The sequence below is a fragment of the Asterias amurensis genome, chromosome 6 (genome assembly GCF_032118995.1).
Source record: "Asterias amurensis chromosome 6, ASM3211899v1".
Lineage (NCBI taxonomy): Eukaryota > Metazoa > Echinodermata > Asteroidea > Forcipulatida > Asteriidae > Asterias > Asterias amurensis.
This window is the reverse complement of record NC_092653.1, coordinates 4,679,265-4,703,146: the sequence shown is the minus strand read 5'-3', so window position 1 is coordinate 4,703,146 and position 23,882 is coordinate 4,679,265. Positions and strand designations below refer to the sequence as shown.

At 38.4% G+C, this 23,882-nt stretch overlaps 1 protein-coding gene across 2 annotated transcripts; it reads right to left on the bottom strand.

Annotated features, from left to right (window-relative positions):
- Positions 1-99: 99 nt before the first annotated feature.
- On the bottom strand, positions 100-23,869 carry LOC139938471 (DNA repair and recombination protein RAD54B-like). Of its 2 annotated transcripts, none has more exons than XM_071934021.1 (24): positions 23,756-23,869; positions 22,103-22,785; positions 21,765-21,808; positions 21,439-21,493; positions 20,737-20,824; positions 20,218-20,382; positions 19,026-19,273; positions 17,943-17,990; positions 17,033-17,114; positions 15,799-15,879; positions 14,954-15,103; positions 13,514-13,570; positions 12,780-12,834; positions 11,862-11,968; positions 11,329-11,401; positions 9,662-9,900; positions 8,602-8,766; positions 6,528-6,654; positions 5,575-5,681; positions 5,064-5,129; positions 3,749-3,862; positions 2,806-2,964; positions 1,944-2,009; positions 100-237 (listed from the first exon to the last, which is right to left on the bottom strand). In XM_071934021.1, exons 2-24 carry the CDS (start codon positions 22,741-22,743, stop codon positions 157-159), a joined length of 3,018 nt encoding a protein of 1,005 aa, XP_071790122.1. In that variant the 5' UTR covers positions 22,744-22,785; positions 23,756-23,869; the 3' UTR covers positions 100-156. The 2 variants fall into 2 exon arrangements, with proteins under 2 accessions (XP_071790122.1, XP_071790121.1); XM_071934020.1 differs by having other exon boundaries at positions 23,708-23,844.
- Positions 23,870-23,882: the final 13 nt, after the last annotated feature.

The window sequence follows — 23,882 nt, the reverse complement described above, 5'->3', positions numbered from 1 at the left end:
GTTCTTGTAGACTGCTTATTTTTTGCTTAAATCATCAGTTTAAGAACTATTACCTCTTTGGTTTTCAGCAGGCGAAAACACAGCTCTATACAATAATGTCAATGTATTGCAGAATGATTCATAGATGTTCCTCTTTGTTGAGTTTGTTTGTTGATTCTAAATATTCAATGGCTTCACATTGGTTTCATTCTGAAATACGAATGTGATCTGCTTCCCAGCACTCGCTATATGTTCATCCTAACAAATAAAGAAACGAGTGTACAGTTTAGTGAAATAATCAAAAATAGCTAGTTGACTCTTTCATGTGCTGACCAGTGGCTAGTGACGGGTTTATATCCCCTCTGAAAAATAGTTGTAAAACAAAAAATAAAGACTGCACGACCAAACATATTTTCAGAATGGAAAACAGGACTCTTGAGGGGGCTATTGTGACCTGTTTATGTGGGTTGCCATTTAGAAAAACGAATAAACAATTAACGTGTCCATGTGATCAATTTATCACTCAAAAAATGGTGGATATAACCTGTACTACCTTGTCCATATGCCATGCCAAGTTTTTACTAAATATATAATAAATCAGTTGAAAATATACCTGTTACTATCAATGCTATCACCGTTAGGTATTTTGTTTTCAATTTATTTCATTTGAAACAATGTAATTAGGAACTCCCACAAAACAAGCCTTGCTCACGATGTAGTACATGTATGTATCGGCACTGGTGAAACGAGAACTTAATAAAAAAAAATTCAAACAATTATTATTCTTAGGGTCCTTACTCCACAAGTGATGTCACATCATGAGCTAAGCCTGTTTTTGTGGGTGTTGCCAGTAAAGAATTAATTTGAAATGAAATAAAATGTTAAAACAAATCTACAGAGCATAGGTATTTATTTTGTTAACCTTTTATTATTTATGTTTAATGTGGTATTGTTTTTTATAACTTGTAAATTTGTACTTTTATCAATGTAAATTGTTTGCTTTATTGTTGGTTAATATTTTCGACTACTTTTTAATATTGTAAAGAGCTCAGTGACTGGTTTGATGTTTGGTGCTGTATAGAATCCTTCTTGATACATTAATTACAAATTAATTCATGGCATACATGGACAATGTAGTACAACACACAATCAAAAACATCCTCTTCACAAATGTAATAATCTCCTTTTCAAATGTCTATAAAAAATAGTTGTCTTCGTAAATAACAGATTTTTGCTCTGTAACTGTTAACCAACACGTCATGGAAGCAGTTTAATAAGTAAATTCGCAGAAGGAAAATAGATGTAACATTTTTAGTTTTTACCCTTACATCGTGTGTGTTAGAACTGTATACGCGGTACTTCCTGAGAACTCACCGAGTATACAGTGCTATTACACACATTGGTGTGAGGGTAAAAACCACAATCACTGTGCAAACAGAATTGTTGATGTGAAACAGAATAGTGAAATGGTACTTCAAAATTCATGAACCACTTTTTTATCAATTTTACTTTTAAAGGCAGTGGACACTATTGGTAATTACTCAAAATAATTTTTTAAAATTACTCAAAATAATCTTGGAAACGAGTAATGGGGAGAGGTTGATAGTATAAAATATTTGTGCGGAATGGCTCCCTCTGAAGTAATGTAGTTTTAAAAAAAAAAGTAATTTTCCAATTTTGTAAAATCACAAATTTGATTTCGAGACCTCAGAATTAGATTTTGAGGTTTTCGAGACCTCAGAATTAGATTTTGAGGTCTCGAAATCAAGCATCTGAAAGCACACAACTTCGTGTGGCAAGGGTGTTTTTGCTTTCATTATTATCTCGCAACTTCGACAACCGATTGAGCTCACATTTTCACAGGTTTGTTATTTTATGCATATTCTGAGACACACCAAGTGAGAAGACTGGTCTTTGACAATTACCAATAGTATCCAGTGTCTTTAAGCAAGAGTTGAACTTACCTGGTAGTTTTCATTCAGTGGACCCAAGAAATGTTTCCATTCCATCAGTTGGTTCATGGCCAGGTTCTGTATAATACATGTATAACAAATGTAAAGAAAAATGTAAATAGAATTTTGTAAAATAAAATGTCCGGAAATCAAACACCATTATTTTCTTTCAACTTTTTGTTTTGTTTTTTTTAACTCGGATCTTGTCAGCTTGTTTAAAAATAGTGAAATGAATCCAATGAGGTCCTTCTGGAACGCTAGGTGGTAGCTGACTTGCCAGAAAAATTGCCATTGATTACATAGTTTTGAGTACATGTTTACGCACAATACTGAGAACAATGGATTTATTTACCTAGTAAGTCTGCTGCCATTTTGCGTCACAAAATGACCGAATTGCACTGGCCACCATCAACCATTACGACTCTTGCTTGCGCCAAGTGTTGATGACTTTAGACAATATTCATCACCATTTTAAAGGAACACGTTGCCTTGGATCGGTAGAGTTAGTCTGTGAAAAGAGTTTTTAACCGTTTGTTATAAAATGCATATGATTAGAAGGATATTTTAAAAGTAGAATATAATGATCCAAACAAGTATCACTCGAAATTGCACGGTTTTCCTTTTACCTCGCCGACAAACGCGGTCGGCCATTTATGGGAGTCATAAATGGCCGATCGTGTTAGTTCGCAAAGTAAAAGGAAAACCACACAATTTCGAGGCAAATATGCGTGGATCATTGTATTCTACTTTTAAAACATCTTTCCAACCATATATGGATTTTATAACAAACGGTTACAAAAGCTTTTTATAGACCAATTCGTCCGATCCAAGGCAGCGTGTTCCTTTAAATTGTATCAGTAAAGTTTCTGCTTACCCTCTTGTCAGTGCTGTTCTTCTTGGCTCCAAGTTGGCAAGTTCTATTCACTGTACTCTCCTGTGGGTTATCTAGGACTACTTCTGTACCACTTTGACATGTACATGCCATCATGTCATGTGTTATACACACTGTGCCTTCAGTCAAAGTGAATAGATCCTGCAAATAATAATAACAACAATGACTAGAGCAAGCTAGTTGAAACATTGAGACCAATTTAAGAACCGACTCCGCGGTAGTACAGTTAATTACGATCCTATAAGCTAAAGTAGTAGTCCCAGCCTATTTTCTATACCATCCACCCGGGTAATAGTTAAAAAGCAGGACAGTTCTTTTCAGAATTGAGAAGTCTCCCGAATCCCCAAACATCTACTCTGCGGTAGTAGAATAAAGCAAGACAGTTCTCTAAGAACAAACTCTACCTGGTAAGTAGATACACACATGGTGTTACCGCAAACCAAATACCGGTATACATTGATACCTCACCATGCAATGCCTCAAATCCTATATAATAACAATAACGAAAATTTATAAAACACAGAAGTCCATAAAAGTGCTCACTTAACAAACAATAACATAGACATGTAATAATAGTGAAAACTTATAATGATAATGAAAACTAAATCCGTCAAAGTGCTCATGGCACTCAATACCGGTACACTCGCAAGGGCCTTTATTGTACGGCCACACCCCTGCAAGGTTTTAAACGGCAGTTTAAGAACTTGTCGCTCCCCTTTTATTCCCTTAATAATAATGAAAACTTATAATAATAATAATGAAAACTAAATCCATCAAAAGTGCTCATGGCGCTAAATACAAACAATATAGCATTGCGTTGTGCGTTCGAATCCTGCTCGAGTGATTTGCCTGTGGTTTTTAGTTCACAAAACTTTAGGAAGTACTGAGTATACAGTGCTTTATACACATCAGTCAAAGCTATTACCTTAAGATCTTCCAGTGAGAATTTGACATGCCCATGGCTCTTGGCGTCCACCACAGCCCCACTCAGGCCTTGCTTGCTGATCTGCCTCTGATAAACCTTCTCTTCAATTGTACCCTGTGTACAAAATTTTTAAAAAAGTTGTCTTTTCATCATGGGTGTGATAAGCTGTTGAAAAAATCTGCACTATAAGCGCAGAGCGTGAAAGATTGCGGGCGCGAAAGCTTGCGAGCGCAAAGCCTGCTCAGGATAATTTAAATTTGGTTTTAAAACCCCTACTCTGCAATACGGTGTGTTCCATATAGTTTTATCTTCATGTTCTTTTGAATTTGATCTTAGTTTTTTTTCCCCCTTTTTTACTTCAAGAAAAAACGGATTTCTGGTTAAAAAGGGAGAAATCACATCAGTATTTTATGCTTCTAGCTGGGCCTAATTAGCTCCTTACCTATAAGTTCATTACACAGGCCTGGAATTTCTTCATTGAGAGGGCAGGGGAGATTTTCATTTTGCAAAAAGGACTCCAATTGAAAAATCTTAAAGTTTATGGGGAGTTTTTGAAGGGGCACCAATGATAAGAGCAGGGCAAAAAAGGCCAGCAGCCGTTCTCACGAAACGCTAGGATTAATCCTATCTCGAGTTAGGACGAGTAACCCGTCCTAACTTAGGATGGGTTCAATGCGTCCTACGTCTTCGGATAGGGAATTCAACTCGCCCTAAGTCCTAAGATTAAAGGAGCACGTTGCCTTGGATTGGACGAGTTGGTCTATAAAAAGCGTTTGTAACCCTTTTTTATAAAATGCATATGGTTGGAAAGATGTTTTAAAAGTAGAATACAATGATCCACACAAGTTTGCCTTGAAATTGCGTGGTTTTCCTTTTACTGTGCAAACTAACACTGTCAGCCATTTATGGGAGACAAAAATTTGACTCCCATAAATGGCCAACCGTGTTAGTCGACGAGGTAAAAGGATAACCATGCAATTTCGAGGCATGTTTGTGTGGATCATTGTATTCTACTTTTACAACATCTTTCTACCCGTAATGCATTTTGTAAAAAACAGTTACAAACGCTTTTCAAAGACCAACTCGACCGATCCAAGGCAACGTGTTCCTTTAATCCTAAGTTAGGATGAGTTTGGTGAAATCGGTGGCAGGGCCTCCATGTAGTTCAAGGCCTGGGAACAGTTTGCATTCTCTCCTGTCAGTTCTTTGAATTGTCTTCGTTTATGTTTTTCCATAATTTCTAGTGTGTCCCACAACACTTTTTCCAAGGTGAATTCACCAAGGATGACTTTGACTGGGTTGGTTAAACACGCACCGTTGTGATGAGTCTGTAAATATGAACTTGTTTCTTCTGACCGTCTCTCCAAACTCTTGCCATTGCCTGCAAAAAAAAGACGACACAAGTACGATATATTTGATGTATTCTGAATGTGTCATTACTGTATTCTGTACAATCGTTTTTATGTTCTAAAAAGTGTTATCAATGGAACATGTATGACCCAAAGTATACATGCTATCACAAAAGGGCATAACCACTCAAGAAATACTATTGACTTTGGGACGTACCAATGCACAAATCAGCAAGATCATTTCTTTGGTGAGAATGACTTTAATAAAAAAATGTATGCACGATTTCAAAAGCTCTTCAAAAAGCTGGGCATCTAAGTTTCAAAACGCAAACAAAAAGGCGGGCAAAAGTTATTATTGAGTCTGTAAACAAACAATTTTTTAATCAAATAAAAATGAAATGGCCATTCGTTTTAATCAAATAAAAATGAAATGGCCATTTATGTAAATGGACATTTATGTAAATGAGGTATTCATACCTGCAGATCATTGGCTGGATTCCAGTCGATGTCATAGAGCAGCAGTCTGGATGCACCAATCAAATTCAAGCCCACGCCACCAGCTTTGGAACTCAGTAGAAATACAGCTTTGTACAATAAAGATACATGGACAATTATCAGTGCTGATACAGAAAAAAACCCACTATCAATTTAAAACCACATTCAAACTGATAGATAGATTCAATAATAAAAAGAAAGAAATACTGCGAAATGAGATTAAGGGTGTGCACAATACATTTTGGGGCATGAAATGACAAAGCTTTTGAAAAATTAGAAAAAAAAAACAATTAGTTTTGATCAGGGGAGTCCAAAACTTGGTTTTTGCAAACAGTTAAGAAATAAAGGGTATCATCCACTAGGAGCCTGGCTGGTAGAGCAGAATGCACTACCTTCCCAACTTTTTTACAAAACAATTATAGTTAAGTGCATTGCTTAAAGCCATTGGACCCTTTCGGTTCAGAAAAAAAAAAAAAAGTTCACAGATTTACAAATAACTTACAGGGTTTACAGAAGGCAATGGTGAAAGACTTCTCTTGAAATATTATTCCATGAAATGCTTTACTTTTTGAGAAAACAGCAAAACAATATGAATTCTCGTTAACGAGAATTACGGATTTATTTTAAACACATGTCATGACACGGCGAAACGCGCGGAAACAATGGTGGTTTTTTTCGTTGTTTTCTCCCGACTCCGATGACCGATTGAGCCTAAATTTTCACAGGTTTGTTATTTGATATAGAAGTTGTGGTACACAAAGCGTGGGCCTTGGACAACACTGTTTACTGAAAGGGTCCAATGGCTTTAAGTGCGCAAGTGTCATGACTGGGATTTGAACCCACACTCTGCTGCTAACAACACCAGAGCTTTGGATCAATGAACTAGACCACTCGACCACGACACTTCGTTACAAAGACAGGGTAGAGTAACTTACTTTCTTGTGAATATGAACTGTTGAAATGTTCTACAATCTCCTGGCGTCTTGAAGTCGGTGTACTCCCGTCAAGACGACAGAATTTATAACCTTCCTGCTCACACAACATCTGCAGTAGACTCAGGGTCTGTGGAAAAAACACAATCTACTCATCAAGACAAGATTTCTACCTTGCATTAGTAAGATATTGCTATTATTTATTCAGCTCTCAAAGCAATACAAAAATACTTTCACATGAGCTTGGAGAAACAAAAGCAAAGCAACAACTGTGAGCTACAGACCTCTCCTTACAAACAAATAGAGTACATATATAATGTATAATAACTTATGTAAATTAAAATAAACACTAAGAAAGTACAAAAAAATACACTAAAAATAAAAACATGTGCATCCAAGGTTAACAAATTTAATAAAATAAAATTAATACAACATTAAAGGAACATGTTGCCTTGGATCAGACGAGTTGGTCTATAAAAAGCGTTTGAAACCGTTTGTTATGAAATGCATATGGTTAGAAAGATGTTTTAAAAGTAGAATATAATGATCCACACAAGTATCACTCAAAATTGCACGGTTTTCCTTTTACGTCGCGAACTAACACAGTCGGGCATTTAAGGGAGGCAAAAATTTGACTCCCATAAATTGGCGACCGTGTTAGTCAACGAGGTTAAAATAAAAAACACGCAATTTCGAGGCATATTAGTGTAGATCATTGTATTCTACTTTTACAACATCTTTCTACCCATATCCATTTTATAACAAACGGTTACAAACGCTTTTCAAAGACCAACTCGACCGATCCAAGGCAACATGTTCCTTTAAAAGTATGAAATTTGTGAAAGTAATCCAATTTTTAAGAATGGGAAAGAGGAGAAAGAAAAAAGCTGTAAACTAATACCTTTTTTGTTATCTTAAAAACATATTTCAAGATTCATTGGGCAAGCTTTAAGAACAAGGAATATATCTGACATAAACAGGGGTGAGAGTCAACGCTGACAACAAATTCTGAAGCTGGGATCCAGATCTCAGCAGGTACCATTCAAATAATAGTAATAATATTAAAGCAAAGTCTTATATAGCGCATGTATCTACCAAACAAGGTACTCAAGGTGCTGAGTATATACAAACTTTCAGAAAGATAGGTTATTGCAGTGATGAATTCTGAGACCCAATTATTTAGCACCTTGTAAGGGTTTACAAGGTGCTACGGCGCATACAGCAGCCACAGCCAGGAACACCGGGGCGAACCCCTTCTCTTTTCGATAAGTGCACTGGGTTCTTTTACATGCGTTACACAACACATGGGACCAACGGCTTTACGTTCCATCCGAAGGACGAAGCAATGGTTATGTGTCTTGCTTAAGGACACAAGTGTCACGGCTAGGAATTCAAACCCAAACTCTGCTAATCAGAAACACCAGAGTTTGAATTCGGCGCTCTTAACCGCTCGGCCACGACACTTTCACCTTTTGGTAACCCCTGAAGTTATAGATTCCAAGAAGCTTTTGGAAACAGTATCCTTAGCACTGGAGAAGTGGATTAAAGAGCCTGCTGCATAATTTGGAGAAAACACATTATTTACTTGCACCAGGCAGACTTCAAAACTCAGAAATTTCTCATCCTTGCATAAAGTATGTCATGGAGAAGTTACAATCATCAACATACATCCACTGGAGTCAACATATGACCAACAAAGTCTTATATGGGAACCTACCCAAGCTATCAACAAAAATCAGACAGAGAAGGAGGCGCTCTGCTGGCCACTGCTACAGGAGCAAAGACGAATCAGTGTCCAATATTGTTCTGTGGACCCCTAAGTATGGGAGGAGGAAACCTGGTAGACCGGCACTAACTTACACTGACATTCTCAAAATCGAGACAGGACTTGAATCAGCAGATTTCAAGTCGGCAATGGGGGACAGGAAGGCTTTGGGAACCATTGTGATTCGAGGACACCACTTGACTTAAGCAAGTAAGTAAGTAAGCAAGCAAGCAAGCAAGCAAGCAAGCAAGCAAGCAAGCAAGCAAGCAAGCAAGCAACATACACATTTTAGGCATGGGCTATTTGCTATACCTGTGTGTAGTTGGACACCAGGACAATCTTCTCTGATGGACCATCTTTGTGCATTGAGCGTAGAAGACTAGCAAGGACTTGCATCTTGCCTGAGTGGTCAGTGTCTAGGCTGTCCAGGGTGAAGCCTTCAGGGTAGAGTGGAAACAGGTCCTTGTATAACGATTCCTACAAAAAGAATAATTGATATTAAAGGATTTGGGTACTTTTTCAAAATGTCCATAGATTTACAGGGTTTGAAGATAATGATAGTGGAAAGCTTCCCTTCAAATATTACTTACTGAGGTGCTGTAGTTTTTGAGAATTGAGTAAAACAATGTCATGAAAGTACGTTTTTAAATGCTTAAAATATTTTGGTCTCATGAGACCAAAATCATTTTCATGACATTATTGTACTCATTTCCCCAAAACTACAGCACCTCAGCACGTAATATTTTTAGGGAAGCTTTCTACTATCATTATCCTCAAACTGTGTAAGTTTAGTGTAAATCTGTGGACATTGTGTTTTTTGTCCTACAAAAAGTACATAGACCCTTTAATGATCTAGCAATGCAAAGGTCTTGGGTACTAAAATGATTCGCCTAGGGTTTTGTAATAGATCTCGGGAAAGTACCGAGTATACAGTGCTTAATAAACATCAGTGTAGTAAGCGAATAGAAAATTCTACCCTGTAATCACTCTATCCACTAGAACCCGTTTGCTACGAAATCACATTGCTGCAATAAAATCACAAACTTGCCTCGTATGAAATGAACCTGTGTGATGAAATTGCCTTGGACCCGTGTTATAAACAACCAGGATCAAGACCTCCTCCAAAAAACGCATCGCTATGATCAGACATTTAAAACGACGCATGGCATGATTACCAAGGTCCCAAGCTATCGCACAACGATCACACGTGCACAAACTATTAAGCAGTACATGTCGTCACATGTCATGTGTGTTATCGTGTGAATGTTTGTCAAGATATCGCATGCAACCTTTGGGACAAACAACTGGCCCCAAGAACGATGGACAGACGTTTTCGGCTTTCATGTTTAAAGGGGCTTCTGACCACACTTACTTCTTGCAAGTAGCCAGGATCCAGAGAAGCCCTAGCCTGACGCTCCTCATCCGTGTCTTGACATACTTGATGCAGCAGCCCGGGATGGTTACAAAGTTTCTTCAGCGCCATGATGCAGACAAGGTGAGGGGAGGACTCGCTGGAGGCAGTCAGGCAGCTACGGAGCACACGGGAACTTAGAAGCTTCTGATACAGAGCAAGCTGGAGACGACTTGGCTTGCAGAAGACGACTGTCTCAACTGAATGAATGGATAAAATAGAATAGACTCTTATCATGCCTAGACTTTCACTGTCTCCCTGTGTGCATTAGCAATAGTAGTAATATTACTACTGGGTTCACAGTGTTTATCACACCCAATGGGCGTATCAAAGCTTATGATACAGAGCAAGCTGGAGACGACTTGGCTTGCAGAAGACGATTGTCTCAACTGAATGAATGGATTAATGAAATAGACCTTTATCATGTCGTAAATTTTCTTTGTCTTGTTCGCTATGTGCATTGTGGGGTGTCGTGGCCGAGCGGATAAGAGCACCGAATTCAAGCTCTAGTGATTCTGTTCAGCAGACTAGTGTGGGTTTGAATCCCGGTCGTGACACTTGTGTCCCTGAGCAAGACACTTCACTATAAATGCTTCTCTCCACCCAGGGGTAAATGGGTACCTGTGAGGGCAGAGATTGTTCTTTTGATTGATTAGCCCCAAGTAGTGCATATTTGATGCACAAGGCTGTATACTCCCCAGGGAGCTGAGATGGTTTACGGAATGATTTCAGGCCCAGTGACCAGGGGTAATAATGTTGGAGCGCCATGAGTGTCACTGCGTGAGGGACCTTAGCGCTATATAAGAAGCCATTATTATTATTATTGGCAATAATAAAACAATATTCACCTTGAATAATTGAATGAAGGTAAAGTGTGCATAACGCATGACATGATGGCATGTGCATGTCAAAGTGGTACAGAATTTAGCCAAAGATGATACATGGGATGGTACAACTCATAGAGCTTGTCAACTCAGAACCAAGAAGAACAGCACAGACAAGAGGGTAAGCATATACTTAAAGGAACATGTTGCCTTGGTTCGGTCGAGTTGGTCTTTGAAAAGCGTTTGTAACCGTTTGTTATAAAACGCATATGGGTAGAAAGGTGCTGTAAAAGTAGAATACAATGATCCACACAAACATGCCTTGAAATTGCACGGTTTTCCTTTTACCTCGTCGACTAACACGGTCGGCCATTTATGGGAGTCAAATTAAAAGGAAAACTACGCAATTTCGAGGCAAACTTGTGTGGATCATTGTATTCTAATTTTAAAACCAACTTTCCAACCATATGCATTTTATAACAAACGGTTACAAACGCTTTTTATAGACCAACGCATCCGATCCAAGGCAAGGTGTTCCTTTAATAATAAAACTGGATTCTTATATAGTGCTTTATCACACTCGATGGGCTTATCAAAGCACTCAAGATTTTTGTTTTTCCTGCAAGGAAGGTATGTGGAGCTACGTTTGAGACATATTCATTTATAATGCCATGTGAAGGTTTACAAGGTGCTGCCGTGCAGTATGCAATATGTCTTTCTGTGACAGTTTTGCTCAGAAAATTGAAAATGTGGATAAATAGTCATACTACACTTCAACAGGAGACAGGCGGGAAAATGACAAACCTTTGGGAGGTAAATACTTGTTGTTGATCTCCTGAGTTCTCCTTAAAACAAATAAACCAGTCAATCTGGACAACTGAAGACAAAATAAAACAATAACATAAGTCAATACATGCACAATCTTGGCTTGTACTGGCACTCCCAAGAAAGGTCTTGACAAAATAGTAGGTCTATACAGCTACACTGTCGTCCGTAATTGTCAGTCCCGACTTCAAGCGCCCCCTTTTTTTCTCCATTTTTTTTTTGACAGTGGGGTGGGTATTAGGGGACATTCTTTGTGGCAGGACGGCTGGGCACCTGTTCCTCCTCGCCATTCGCTGGCTTGGTATTTTTTTTTAGCTGTTTCGCTTCTTTGTTTCTTTATGTATCGATTTGAATATTTATATTTTTATGTAAAGTCTAATAACACTAAAACTGTAAGATGGTGGAGCGCTGCTAAACCACGTTAAACTACAGGTTAATGGTTTCAATCCCGCCCTAGTCAATTTTGTCTTTGTTCAACCCCAGATTAGTTTCTCTGCTGTTTTTTTACTGACCTCTGTTGCTCTAGTAGCCGCTAGTTTCTTCTCTTCTTCTGTTGCTTGAGGTTGGTTGCTCTTGGTAATGGGGTCTTCATATACTCGTCTGAATGCTCCGCTGGACCCTACAAATGAACAATGGCAAAATATAATCTCTGTTCTTATTATTGGGCCAATCGGAGACTTTCCAACGCTAGGTGGCAGCAGACTTACTGGGTAAATTTTCATTGTTCACGTAGTTCTGAACATGCGCATCATTCTGAGAACAATGGCTTTACCCGGTAAGTCTGCTGCCACCTATCGTCCCAGAAAGTCTCCTGTTCATGTGACGTCATCATCAGTGTTACAGATGGGCTTTCTCTCCCCTTTAAACTCACCTGTTTCTTTACATACCCACCTGTTCTTTTTGTTATGGCATATTTTTGGGCCTTTAAGAACATCTGTGGTATTGAGCAAAACATGCATGCATGTTGTACACAATAATATATTTTATTAATTTTGGTTTTAACCTATACACCAATGTGTGTTAGCACTGTATACTCAGTACTTTCCCGAGTCCTGTGAAAAAATATCACAGGCATGTTACTCGGGTGGGATTCAGACCCACGACCCTATATGTATTGTTAAATGTTGTGCAACGATCATTGTGTTTGTACTCCAAACTGTTATTGTTAATATGCATGCGGTGGGCACAAGGATTAATGTAATTGCCTACTGCACTGTGTGATGTTTTAGTTTTTGTGATTTTAATCACAAAAACTAAAACATTACCAACATATTATCAACATGTTATGTGCCAATTTGGTTACCGGTGCTGCATACATATACAAAGATCAGATAGTCTCAGAAACGCATTTTGCCAAATAACAGTAATGTCCGATGGCATTTCACATTTTTTTTTCTTCTATTGAAATGAAACAAATCTATTCAACTTACCTAAGACACCTGGATTGCAGAATTCAACTATTGAATGAAATTCTTGAAGGTCATTCTAAAAATTTAAGTATTAACATAAAAAACATATGAATAAATTGATACACTAAAAATAAAATTTAGTGAAATGGGCGAGATAGGCCTATCAAACGAATTATCGACACCTTTTGTTTCAATCAAATTTTAACAACTTTTTGATGTTATTTTTCAGGAAGGAAGTTGCAAAAATAAAATGAGGTATATTTTGGTATTTAAATTTACAAAAAAAACAATAATAGTTTTGAAAGTTTTACACCTGTTGGCCTGAAGCTTATGATCGCATCACAAAATGCATTTATGTAACCACAATGCCATCTTAAAGGTTAGAGGTAATTGAGAACAAAACCATCGAAACGCACAGATTTGTATGAGCTGTGCACCAGATGGGCCAATGACCAACTAGCCTGAACATCTGACGTCACTACAACGCCAGAGACCGAGATCAAAAGCGGAGTATAGTTTGACCTTTGACCTCGGTCATTTCACATAGAGATACGCTGTCAACTTCTATTGCGGACGTGACAGCAGTGACTATTTGGGCATCTATGTCACTGCACATCCACCAAACCATGATTGTATCCAATGGAATCACGGGATCTGACAGCGGGGACCTGTCTCGGGGGCCCAGTCTAATGACCAACCTCCTTTTGACCTGTCAGAGAGGGCGCCCTACTTCAAATGACGTCAAATATTTGTACCTGAACTGGAGTTCCAGTCAGAAGAATCCGTCTCTGCACAGGTATACTTGATATTAGCTGCAATTAAAACAAACAAATATAAATTATATTAAAGACACTGGACACCTTTTTGTAATTGTCAAAGACCAGTATTCTCACTTGGTGTATCCCAACATAGTCATAAAATAACAAATCTGAGAAAGTTTGAGCTCAATTTGCAAGACAATGACAGAAAAACACCATTTTCGAAAGTTAGTGTGCTTACAATGGTCCTAAAAAGGCTTCAGGCCTGAAGTCTTTTAATTTTCGAGTGAGAAATTATCTCTTTCTCAAAAAGTACGTTACCACAGAGGGAGCAGTATTTCACATTGTTTTATACTATCAACAGCTCTCCATTGCTCGTTACCAACTAAATTTTTATGCTAACAAATATTTTGAGAAATTACCAACAATGACCAGTGCCTTTAACCACCAGAGGGGGAAAAGATAGACCTAATAAGTAAGGGTCATGAGTAGAACTGCAGTGGTAAAGACATTGGACACTATGACACACGAACTTGTGTGCGTTTAGATGGTTGATTTCGAGACCGTAAGTTCTAAACTTGAGGTCTCAAAATCAAATTCGTGGAAAGTTACTTCTTTCTCGAAAACTACGTCACTTCAGAGGGAGCCGTTTCTCACAATGTTTTATACTATCAACCTCTCCCCATTACTCGTCGCCAAGTAAGGTTTTATGCTAATAATTATTTTGAGTAATTACCAATAGTGTCCACTGCCTTTAATAAGCTTTAATTTTAAAGTATCCTGCTGATCGAAGAGCTCTAGCACTTTCCGGCACACTTGGAATTTCCGAAGCATTATTTTAACAATGAAAATTTGTTCAAATGTTTACCATGTTTACCAGCATGGACTGTGAAGATTTAAAGGCAGTGGACACTATTGGTAATTACTCAAAATAATTATTAGCATAAAACCTTACATGGTAACGAGTCATGGGGAGAGGTTGTTCGTATAAAACATTGTGAGAAACTGCTCCCTCTGAAATAGTGTAGTTTTCGAGAAAGAAGTAATTTTCCACGAATTTGATTTCGAGACCTCAGATTTAGAATTTGAGGTCTCCAAATCAAGCATCTGAAAGCACACAACTTTGTGTGGCTAGGGTGTTTTTTCTTTTATTTTTATCTCGCAACTTTGACGACCAATTGAGCTCAAATTTTCACAGGTTTGTTATTTTATGAATATTCTGAGACACACCAAGTGAGAATACTGGTCATGGGCCGAAACAGGGTTACACCCTTCACAGTCTATAAGGATGTAGGCATTGGTATCATCCACTAGATGGCTTGGCCGGCAGAGCAAAAATGCAAAAACTTCTCAAGTTATTTGAACAGCCTCCTTCATACTCACATGATTCTGCTGTAATAATAAAACTTTTAAAAAAAAAATTTAAAAAAAACTTACAGATGTTGTTTTGATGTTGGTATTCTTCAAGCGATGTCCTTCATCACACACAATCAAGTCAAAGTTAATCTTTCTTATGGCCTCAATGGATCGAACGAACATCTCATAACTGATGATAAGGACTGGGTAGATTGGACTGCTGGCAAATTCCTGTGATACCCCATGGGGTGTGATCGAACAAAAACATTAAAAAATTGATGACGTTCGAATGAGCTTATGATACTTCATCACAGGACTCCTATTTTTTGGGGGGCAACACAGGGGCCAATTTCATAGAGCTGCTTAAGCAACAAATTTGCTTAAGCACGAAAATAGCTTGCTTGTTTTACACATGTTACTGGCCAAAATTTCATGCCATATACATTGGTTATGACTAGTATTAAGCTGTTGTTTACTTAGCATAACAATTGAGTGGAGTCTTGGCCGCTAATCTGATTTTACTAAGCAATGAATTTTTTGCTTAAGCAAATTTTTGTGCTTAAGCAGCTCTATGAAATTGGGCCCAGGTCATTTTCCGCAGCATCAGCCCAAGTGTGGAACCAACTTCCCCAAATCATCTCCATCCATCACAACATTCAAGAATTGTTTGAAGGCTCAACTGTTCAAACAAGCATGCTCACATGATCCACAGTCATACTCAAGTGACATGAGCACTTTTTTTTAGGCAGGTACCGGCATTGTATTAAGTTTTCTTTATGAACATAATCATTGTTATCATTCATTTTTACCACAATAAAATATATTATTAAAAAAAAAAAAAATGTTAAACAAGTTTAGTTGCAGACAAACACCAACAAAAAAAAGGCATTTCATTATAAATTGAGACACAATTAAAAAAGGAGTACCTGGACTTTCTTGTCGACATTTACAGGAAACACTCGCATTCTCTCATTACCGAGCCACTTCTTGAACTCCTGACACCAGTTCTAATAATTAGGGCCAAAAATAAACCATGTTTAAATAATTGAATAATGTCTTTATAAAGGAGAAATATTTGGGGCTGAACAAACAAAGACAAATTGACTAGAGCGCAATTTGAATCTCTGGATTAACGTGCCGGGGCTCTACCAACTGAGCTATCTGCAATCTCGGCCATATCTCGTTGGGCCCCCCTGCCCCCTTTCAATGTTGGTTCTCATTGTTGCACGGTCTTCTTCTGCCTTCAAGTCAACATTGAGCGGGGGGACGGGGGCGGGGGAGAGAATTGTTTATTGTCAGGGAAAGTGGGCAGGGGGTGGCCCAAGCAATTTGGCCCAGATTGTAGCCCTATGTTGACGGTTTCCCCATTTTGTCAATATCTCTCAAACGTTGCGTTTATGCCAGTTTTGGTTTCTGTGAGGTATAGATACAGATACAGAACAGATCTATGTTCATGGATGCCAGTGAGAAGCCATACAACTGCAGTGTAGCCAGGGAAAACACTCAAGTTTCAGTACAACTTAGGAAGAGGCAGCCAGGGGATCATATTCAGGTGATGTGAATTTTCATTTCATATATCAAAAACTACAAGGGAGACTAACTGGTTAAGGAGAAGGTGTACATTTATAGTAATTACTGTAATTTGTATATAGGATTTGAGGCATTACATGGTGTGGTATCAATATTTATTTGGTTTGCGGTAACACCATGTGTGTATCTACTTGCCAGGTAGAGTTTGTTCTTCGAGAACTGTCTTGCTTAATTCTACTACCGCGGAGTAGATTGTTCCAGTGTTCGGGAGACTTCTCAGTTCTGAAAAGAACTGTCCTGCTTATTAACTATTACCTGGGGGATGGTATAGAAATAGGCTGGGACTACTACTTTAGCTTATAGGATTGTAATTAACTGTACTACCGCGGAGTCAGTTCTTGGGTGGTCTCAACGTTTCGACTAGCTTGCTCTAGTCATCGTCAGGAGACACACACATGGTGTTACCGCAAACCAAAATATATACTGTAAGTTGTGCATCAGAACATAGAAAGATTTGGGTTATTCAGGGAACTGCAGAATCCGGGAGACATAGCTGAGGCACCAAAACTAAGGAAATAAGCTGGAAAGTTGCACACCTGTTTTCTGTTTCTACTTTATTTTGATGCTTACCTTAACCAGGCTTCCTGGTGTGACAATCAACACTCTCTTGATGATTGGCTTGCCCCTGTAAGGACCTTGCTTAAACAGTGTCCTGTTGGTGTTAAAAACAAAGACAGATCTCAACGACATATAAACCAATTGGCTGTGTAAGATTCTCTGGTATAGAATGTTGATTGATTGATTTCTTGTTTTATTCCAAAGGAGACATATCACATAACCTGGAGAAGGGTTACAACAATATTTAGAATATACAAATTGCAGTTTACATCACGAAGGAGGAGTTAGCAATTGTCTCCATAAAATTTGTCTATTTCCGATAAATATTAATAAAGACATAAATGTCTTCTCAAAGTCCTTGGCGTGTTGTGGCCGAGCAGTCAATTGCGCCGGACTTAAGCTCCGGTGTTTCTGATAAGGAGGGTGTGGCTCAATGGGCATAATATTTGGCCTTCCTGAAAAAGCAGGAACATTTTATTGAGAACAAGGGCTGACCTACATGTACCGGTATATGCAAGCGTAAATGTTTGCGAGCACAAAACCTTGCTAGCGCGAAGCCTGCTCACATACATTTATCTTTCATTTTAAAAACCCTACTCAATCTTGGAAATTCTATTTGTAAATTTGATTTTAATTATAAAAACTTAACAAATCAAGCTGTGGTTTATTTGGGTGCATTCGTTTAGCTTCCCTGGGTCGACCCCGGTGCGTGGCGTTTTTTTTTCTAGAACGAACCTGTGCAGATAATTACCTACGTTTGTCCTGGAAGAAAAAAACGCCACACACACCGTGGTCGACCCAGGGGGAGCTATACGAACGCACCCTATGTTGGTATTTTTTTGTTTGTTTTTTGTTGGGGGGGGGGGGGTAAACAAATTTTTATTTAGGGTTAAAAACAGAGAGACCACATCCCTGAACTTACCATATTAGACAGATACACTGGAGGGTCTTCCCAAGTCCCATATCATCCCTAGAAAAAATAAAATTGCCAACAATACAATAAATCCTGAAAGATTCAGCACAGATACTGGCAATAGTTCGTCACTGAAACCACAAAGTAACGCAGAGGTAGATACAAGTGACAATCGGAGAAGACGGTGTTTACTCAGTGAGAAAAAGAACCTGAGTTCCGTGAAAAACAGAACTTAGAAAAATTCTGTGTATACAGTGCTTACACCAGCACTTTCCAGCACTTTCCCGAGTTCAAAAACAGAACTCAGAAAAATGACGTGTATACAGAGCTCATACACACCAGCACTTTCCCGAGTTCTGTGAAAAAACAGAACTCTGAAAAATTCTGAGTATACAGTGCTCACACCAGCACTTTCCTGAGTTCTGTGAAAAACAGAAGAAAAATGATGTGTATTCAGTGCTTAGATACACCAGCACTTTCCTGAGTTCCATGAAAAACAGAACTCTGAAAAATTCTGAGTAAATAGCGCTAAACCATATATTAGATGCTAACACACATCGGTGTAAGGGTGAGGCCAAAATTAATATTCGTTATCCTACTTTATTAAATCCATTTAAACGGTCTATGTACTTTTTCCTAACAAAAAACACAATGTCCACAGACTTACATTAAACTTACACAGTGTGAAGATTATGATAGTAGCTTCCCTTGAAGTAATAATTTTCGTCTCAGTTTTAGCATGTAACGTATTAACCAGTTATGCTATGGTTTTGGTATAATATCATAACTGGTTAAGGGGATTTTACGTGCTAAAATCATTTTGGTCTCATGAGACCAGAATTATTTTGTGACTTGTTTTACTCATTTCTCAAAAACTACACAACCTTAGTTAGTAATATTTGAAGGGAAGCTTTCCACTATCATTTTCTTCAAACCCTGAAGTTTAATGTAAATCTATGGACATTTTGAAAAAGTACCCAAATCCTTTAATACTTACGCGAGTATTGCCCCATTTCCTTGGAAACCCTCTATTCCCATGAAACCAAAATTAACATTCTTTATCCTATTTTATTAAATCCAGTTAACACTTACGCGAGTATTGCCCCATTTCCTTGGAAACCCTTCATTCCCATCACACACTCATACAGGAAGATGACTCCCTCTCGCTGATGGGGTCTGAGCTTGGATGTCAAGTAGGGATCCAAGACCACATCCACTACAGGGAGGTGCTGGGGATTGTTGGCCCACTGGTGTGCAGAGGAAGGGCGGGGCATTACGAGGGCATCGGGTTGTGTTGCATCGTGGAGAGGTTTTGGAGCTGTTTTGTTGGATGAGCCGGCCTGGATAGAAAGGCACACAAACAAATCTGGGGGTTTTTAGCTGAAAGTTATTACAAAATCTAAACAGAAAAAAAAATTAGCAAATTGCCTACTTTTACTTCTCTGTAAAGTGAAAGTGCTTTTAAACACAAGCTTTTTAAATCTGAGTTAACATCACTGATTACCTGCCATTATTAGTCAACAAAAGTTTAACAACAGTCAATCAGCCCAATTTTCATGGCTCTCCATACTGTAAGCACAGAATTGGTGCTCTTGAAGCAGGGATTTCTGGGCTAAAGGCAGTGAATTGGTATTTACTAAAAATAGTTATTAGCATAAAACCTTACTTGGTAACGAGTAATGGGGAGAGGTTGGTCGTATGTTTACCAGCATGGACTGTGAAGATTTAAAGGCAATGGACACTATTGGTAATTACTCAAAATAATTATTAGCATAAAACCTTACTTGGTAACGAGTAATGGGGAGAGGTTGGTCGTATAAAACATTGTGAGAAACGGCTCCCTCAGAAGTGGAGTAGTTTTCGAGAAAGAAGTAATTTTCCACGAATTTGATTTCGAGATCTCAGATTTAGAATTTGAGGTCTCGAAATCAAGCATCTGAACGCACACAACTTTGTGTGACAAGGGTATTTTTTCTTCCATTATTATCTCGCAACTTCGACGACCGATTGAGCTCAAATTTTCACAGGTTTGTTATTTTGTGCATATGTTGAGATACACTAAGTGTGAAGGATTAGTCTTTGACAATGACCAATAGTGTCCACTGCCTTTAAGTCAAGCGTATTTCATAGGTTAGCAGGGATTTTACGGCTTTTGCGCATCTGTACTCTGGGTTACTAGACTTCACTTACACTGCTATTGTAGAAATTTGACACTTCCCCTTTCCACGACCAAAACAAATCAGAAATCTGACTTAAGCAGGAAGAATATCATGCCTGTAATTACCAGAGGATTTAATGCAGTTGACCCAGCCTTCAGTGGGTTCATGAACGGCTTGGCAGCAGCAGGAGGCTTTGATGAAAAGGAAGTCTCTTCTGGAGGAGAGGCAGCTGAAGTTGTCTGGAAACATTTGCCTGAAGTGAAATCATTTTGGGGAATCTCACTCATGACCTGCAGTATTAGAATCAAGACGTTGGTAAATTAGCATCAAAAGAATCCAGAAAAATGCACAAAAGGATGACCAAGGCCTTGCATTTGTAAAATGAATGACCTTTACTTTGTTTGTAATGACGTCACTAATGAATAAGGTGTATAAGATCAAAGATGTATAAATCTATATGGGATTTGAGGCTTTGCATGTTAAGGTATAAATGTATATTTGGCTAAGAGTGACCCATGTGTAAATCTACTTCCTGGGTAGAACATAATCTACCCAGCATGGTGTTACCGTAAACCAAATAAACACGTGTAATACTCTCATTTAGTTTACTCAGTTCATACCTGACTTATACCTCATGAACATACCTCAATCTCCTTGCCACCAATGACCAGCGTATGACCTTCGGACAAGCTGCTGAGTTCAGTGGATTTGTAGCCTCTACCCTTGCCGATTCTGTCACACACAAGAAAAACCAAAAATTATTAACTTCATTTGTTATTTGACAAAATATCTGACCTCTTAGGCATCTTCATATCTCTTTGACGCTTCAAAAATTTGTCTGAGGACACATGAACAAAACTTGTGGGTAACCCAAAATTTTGGCTGACTCGATCTGCGGTCGTGTGAAAAATAAATATTAGTTGAACAACTTGGTGCGTTTTGGCAATGTTTCAACACATCATTCTACGCTCATAATTCAACAAAACACACCTCCATAGCCCCCAAACTATTAAAGTCGCATGCTGTAGATTGTGCCTTTCAAACCGCTGCTCCCCGGCTCTGGAATCCCCTTCCACGAAACATTTAGAAAGCCTATTCCAGGCCTGTATGCCTCATTTTTGAAATGTCAAGGGCACCAAGGCATTTTCTCCTTGGTAAAGAGCACCCTACTGGAACATTTTAAGTGCACCAAGGCAATGACCAGGGGGCATAGAGGCAAACATGGGGGTAAATGCTTCCATTAAGTATCACGTTTGATCTTAAATAAAAATGTTGGAAATTGTTTAAATACCACACACAAAATTAATCTGGGTTTAATATTTAAATCAAGGTAAAAATCAACTTACTCTTTTCCTTCTGTGTCTAATAACGAGACAGACTTTCCTCTGGTCACAAGCACAGCTGTAAAAAACAATAATATATAGATTAGAAATAGTATTATTCGAAATTTGAAATACAAATTTGCCTCCCCTCTGCTGCCCCTTCCCAGGTCACATTGTAAACATGGGTGTGATCCCTGGCTAAAGGGCAGATAAACAGCTATATGGCTTCTGACTTGCACCTAACCTTAACCCCAAAACAACGATATTGGAAAAATAGGGAGACCTGATTTTAATACATGTTATAATAAAACAGACAGCTGAAAGACAAATAAATAAGGAAGAAAACTCACCATCCCCTTCCCACTTCTTGTGCTTCTTTTTGGACAACTTGCACCTGAAAATGTATTATTAGAAAGGAAAATAAGTCAACAGCTAGTAATAAACAATCAGAACCTATTGTCCGCAGTGTTTAAATATAGGAACAGACCCTTGCAATTGATGTCACAAGCCCAAAACAGTGAAGACCTACTTCATTTTCATTTATTTTTCATTCTAGAAGAAGCCAAGAACTCTAGGTGACAAAGAAGGCAGTTTCAATGCACAGGGTCTATTGGTCAGTAGTCACTTTTTAATTTGCTCTAAGGGTCTTGGCTGAAGTATTGTAGTACAGTGTATGAAACGTACATACCACACAACATTGAAGTAGTGTGGTTCAACTTCCCCTGGCTCTGCCACAGCCACTGCCTTAGGGGGATGAGTTGTCTGCAGTGAGGGTTGCCTAAACCCTCGATACTGGATGCTTCTAGGTCTTGCTTTCACATCGGGAGCTTGAGTTTGTTCAGTGGCTGATACGCTGTCTCCTAAAGACCCACTAATGAGGTGACCTTGTTTGACCTTTGACCCTTCATGAGGCTGGACTGAATTTTCGTCGTTCGAGTTGCTACAAAGTTTGTTATCAGTGCATCTTAAGAGATCACTGGTTGTTGACTTTCTGATTTCTGCAGAGTCTTCTTTTACATTTGATGTTAGTGATTTTCTTGCATTTAAAGTTTGCTTCATGGGACTGGTGAAAGCTGAAGAACCCAACGTCTGAACAGTGGGTTCTGTTGTCTGCTTGCGAGGCTGGAGAACATTTAGAGCAGAGCGGTCGTCAATTGGTTTCTGTGCATCAAAACATCTATTTGATGTTGTGATGGCACTCGATGATCTCTGATTCTTGATTTCCAAACTGTCCTCGTTGCCACTGGTCTGTTTGACTGCAAAAGGAGGGGTAAATCGTGGTCTCTTACATGCCGAGGCGAGCTGGGAGGGGGCAGCCGAGCGCCTCATGGTGAAATGTATTATCAATCCTCAGACAACAAAGACCATCTTCTGTGAATCAATAAAAAAATAATACAGAAATAACTGAACTTAACCAAAATTTAAAATTTTTAACAAACGAAAAAGAAAAACAAATACCCAGCTGGCCAAGATCAACAATTTCATTTTCCATTAAACTACAATCTTTGTTGTGTGTTTAAGATTCCCTGCCTGTAAAAATGTACCAAGTGGTGATTCATGGGTTCTCAGATTCTTCTGAAAAAATTATATAGTGATATATTATTATTACACACAAACTATATATGCACAAATCTTTAGCTTGCTGATTCCTTCTGTTTGGATGTAAAAATTGTACCTAAGTTTCAGCCAAAAAACCTCATTAAACGACCAGAACATTCCCAGTAAGTACTGGCATTCCACACATATATTAAGATTAGATTGGCTTAGCACCATGCACTTTTCATTTTATTGTAAACACCTGCGGCAACAAGATCCCATCAATGTTTTCTAATGTATTATTTGGTTTAGTTGACTCTAGGACTAGGAGGGTTCAACGGATTTCAATTGAAAAATAATTGATCATGTTGACGCACAAATATATAAAAAAGGGCAAGTCGCAGTCATCATGCATGAATTTGCATGAATTTAAATCATGGTTTAATTCAAAAAATGGTTGGCCAGCGAATACCCGAGTACAAAATTTTGAAAAGTTTTTGTATCCTGCACCATGTTTTCATTCATTAATTAATGATTGAAATAAAATATCTAATTCTAAAAATAAATTTAGGTCTAGGCTAGTTCTAGTTGCGTTGCGATAACGTAACCCTCCTCCCGACGACGGCGGGATCGGAGGAGGGTTACGTTCACAGACTCCATGTCCGGAAACTAGACAAAACTATTTCACTTTAACTTTTAACCGTGTGTCTGTGTTCTAAACAACAAATACATTTAAACGAAAAGAAGGGCTAGTCACCTAGAATATTTTACAAGGTTAGAGAATTTCCATAGGTTTGTTTCTCACTTGAAAGATGAAGACGTAAGATCCGCTCTTCTTTTTTCAATAAAGTTTGATTATGGAGGCTGACATTTTGTTTTTCCCGCTGGAGCTTGTGTCTGGTATCAGTCGCTCGATAGCATGGACTCTTCCA

Bases quoted from the DNA above. Each gene is read 5' to 3' on its own strand.
- LOC139938471 (XM_071934021.1), bottom strand. From the start codon at position 22,743: ATGAGGCGCTCGGCTGCCCCCTCCCAGCTCGCCTCGGCATGTAAGAGA. The intron at 21,494-21,764 runs GTGAGTTTTCTT...TGTTTTTTACAG, and splicing joins CAAGAAGTGGGAAGGGGATG to CTGTGCTTGTGACCAGAGGA. The intron at 15,104-15,798 runs GTACTCCTTTTT...GGGGTATCACAG, and splicing joins ATGTCGACAAGAAAGTCCAG to GAATTTGCCAGCAGTCCAAT.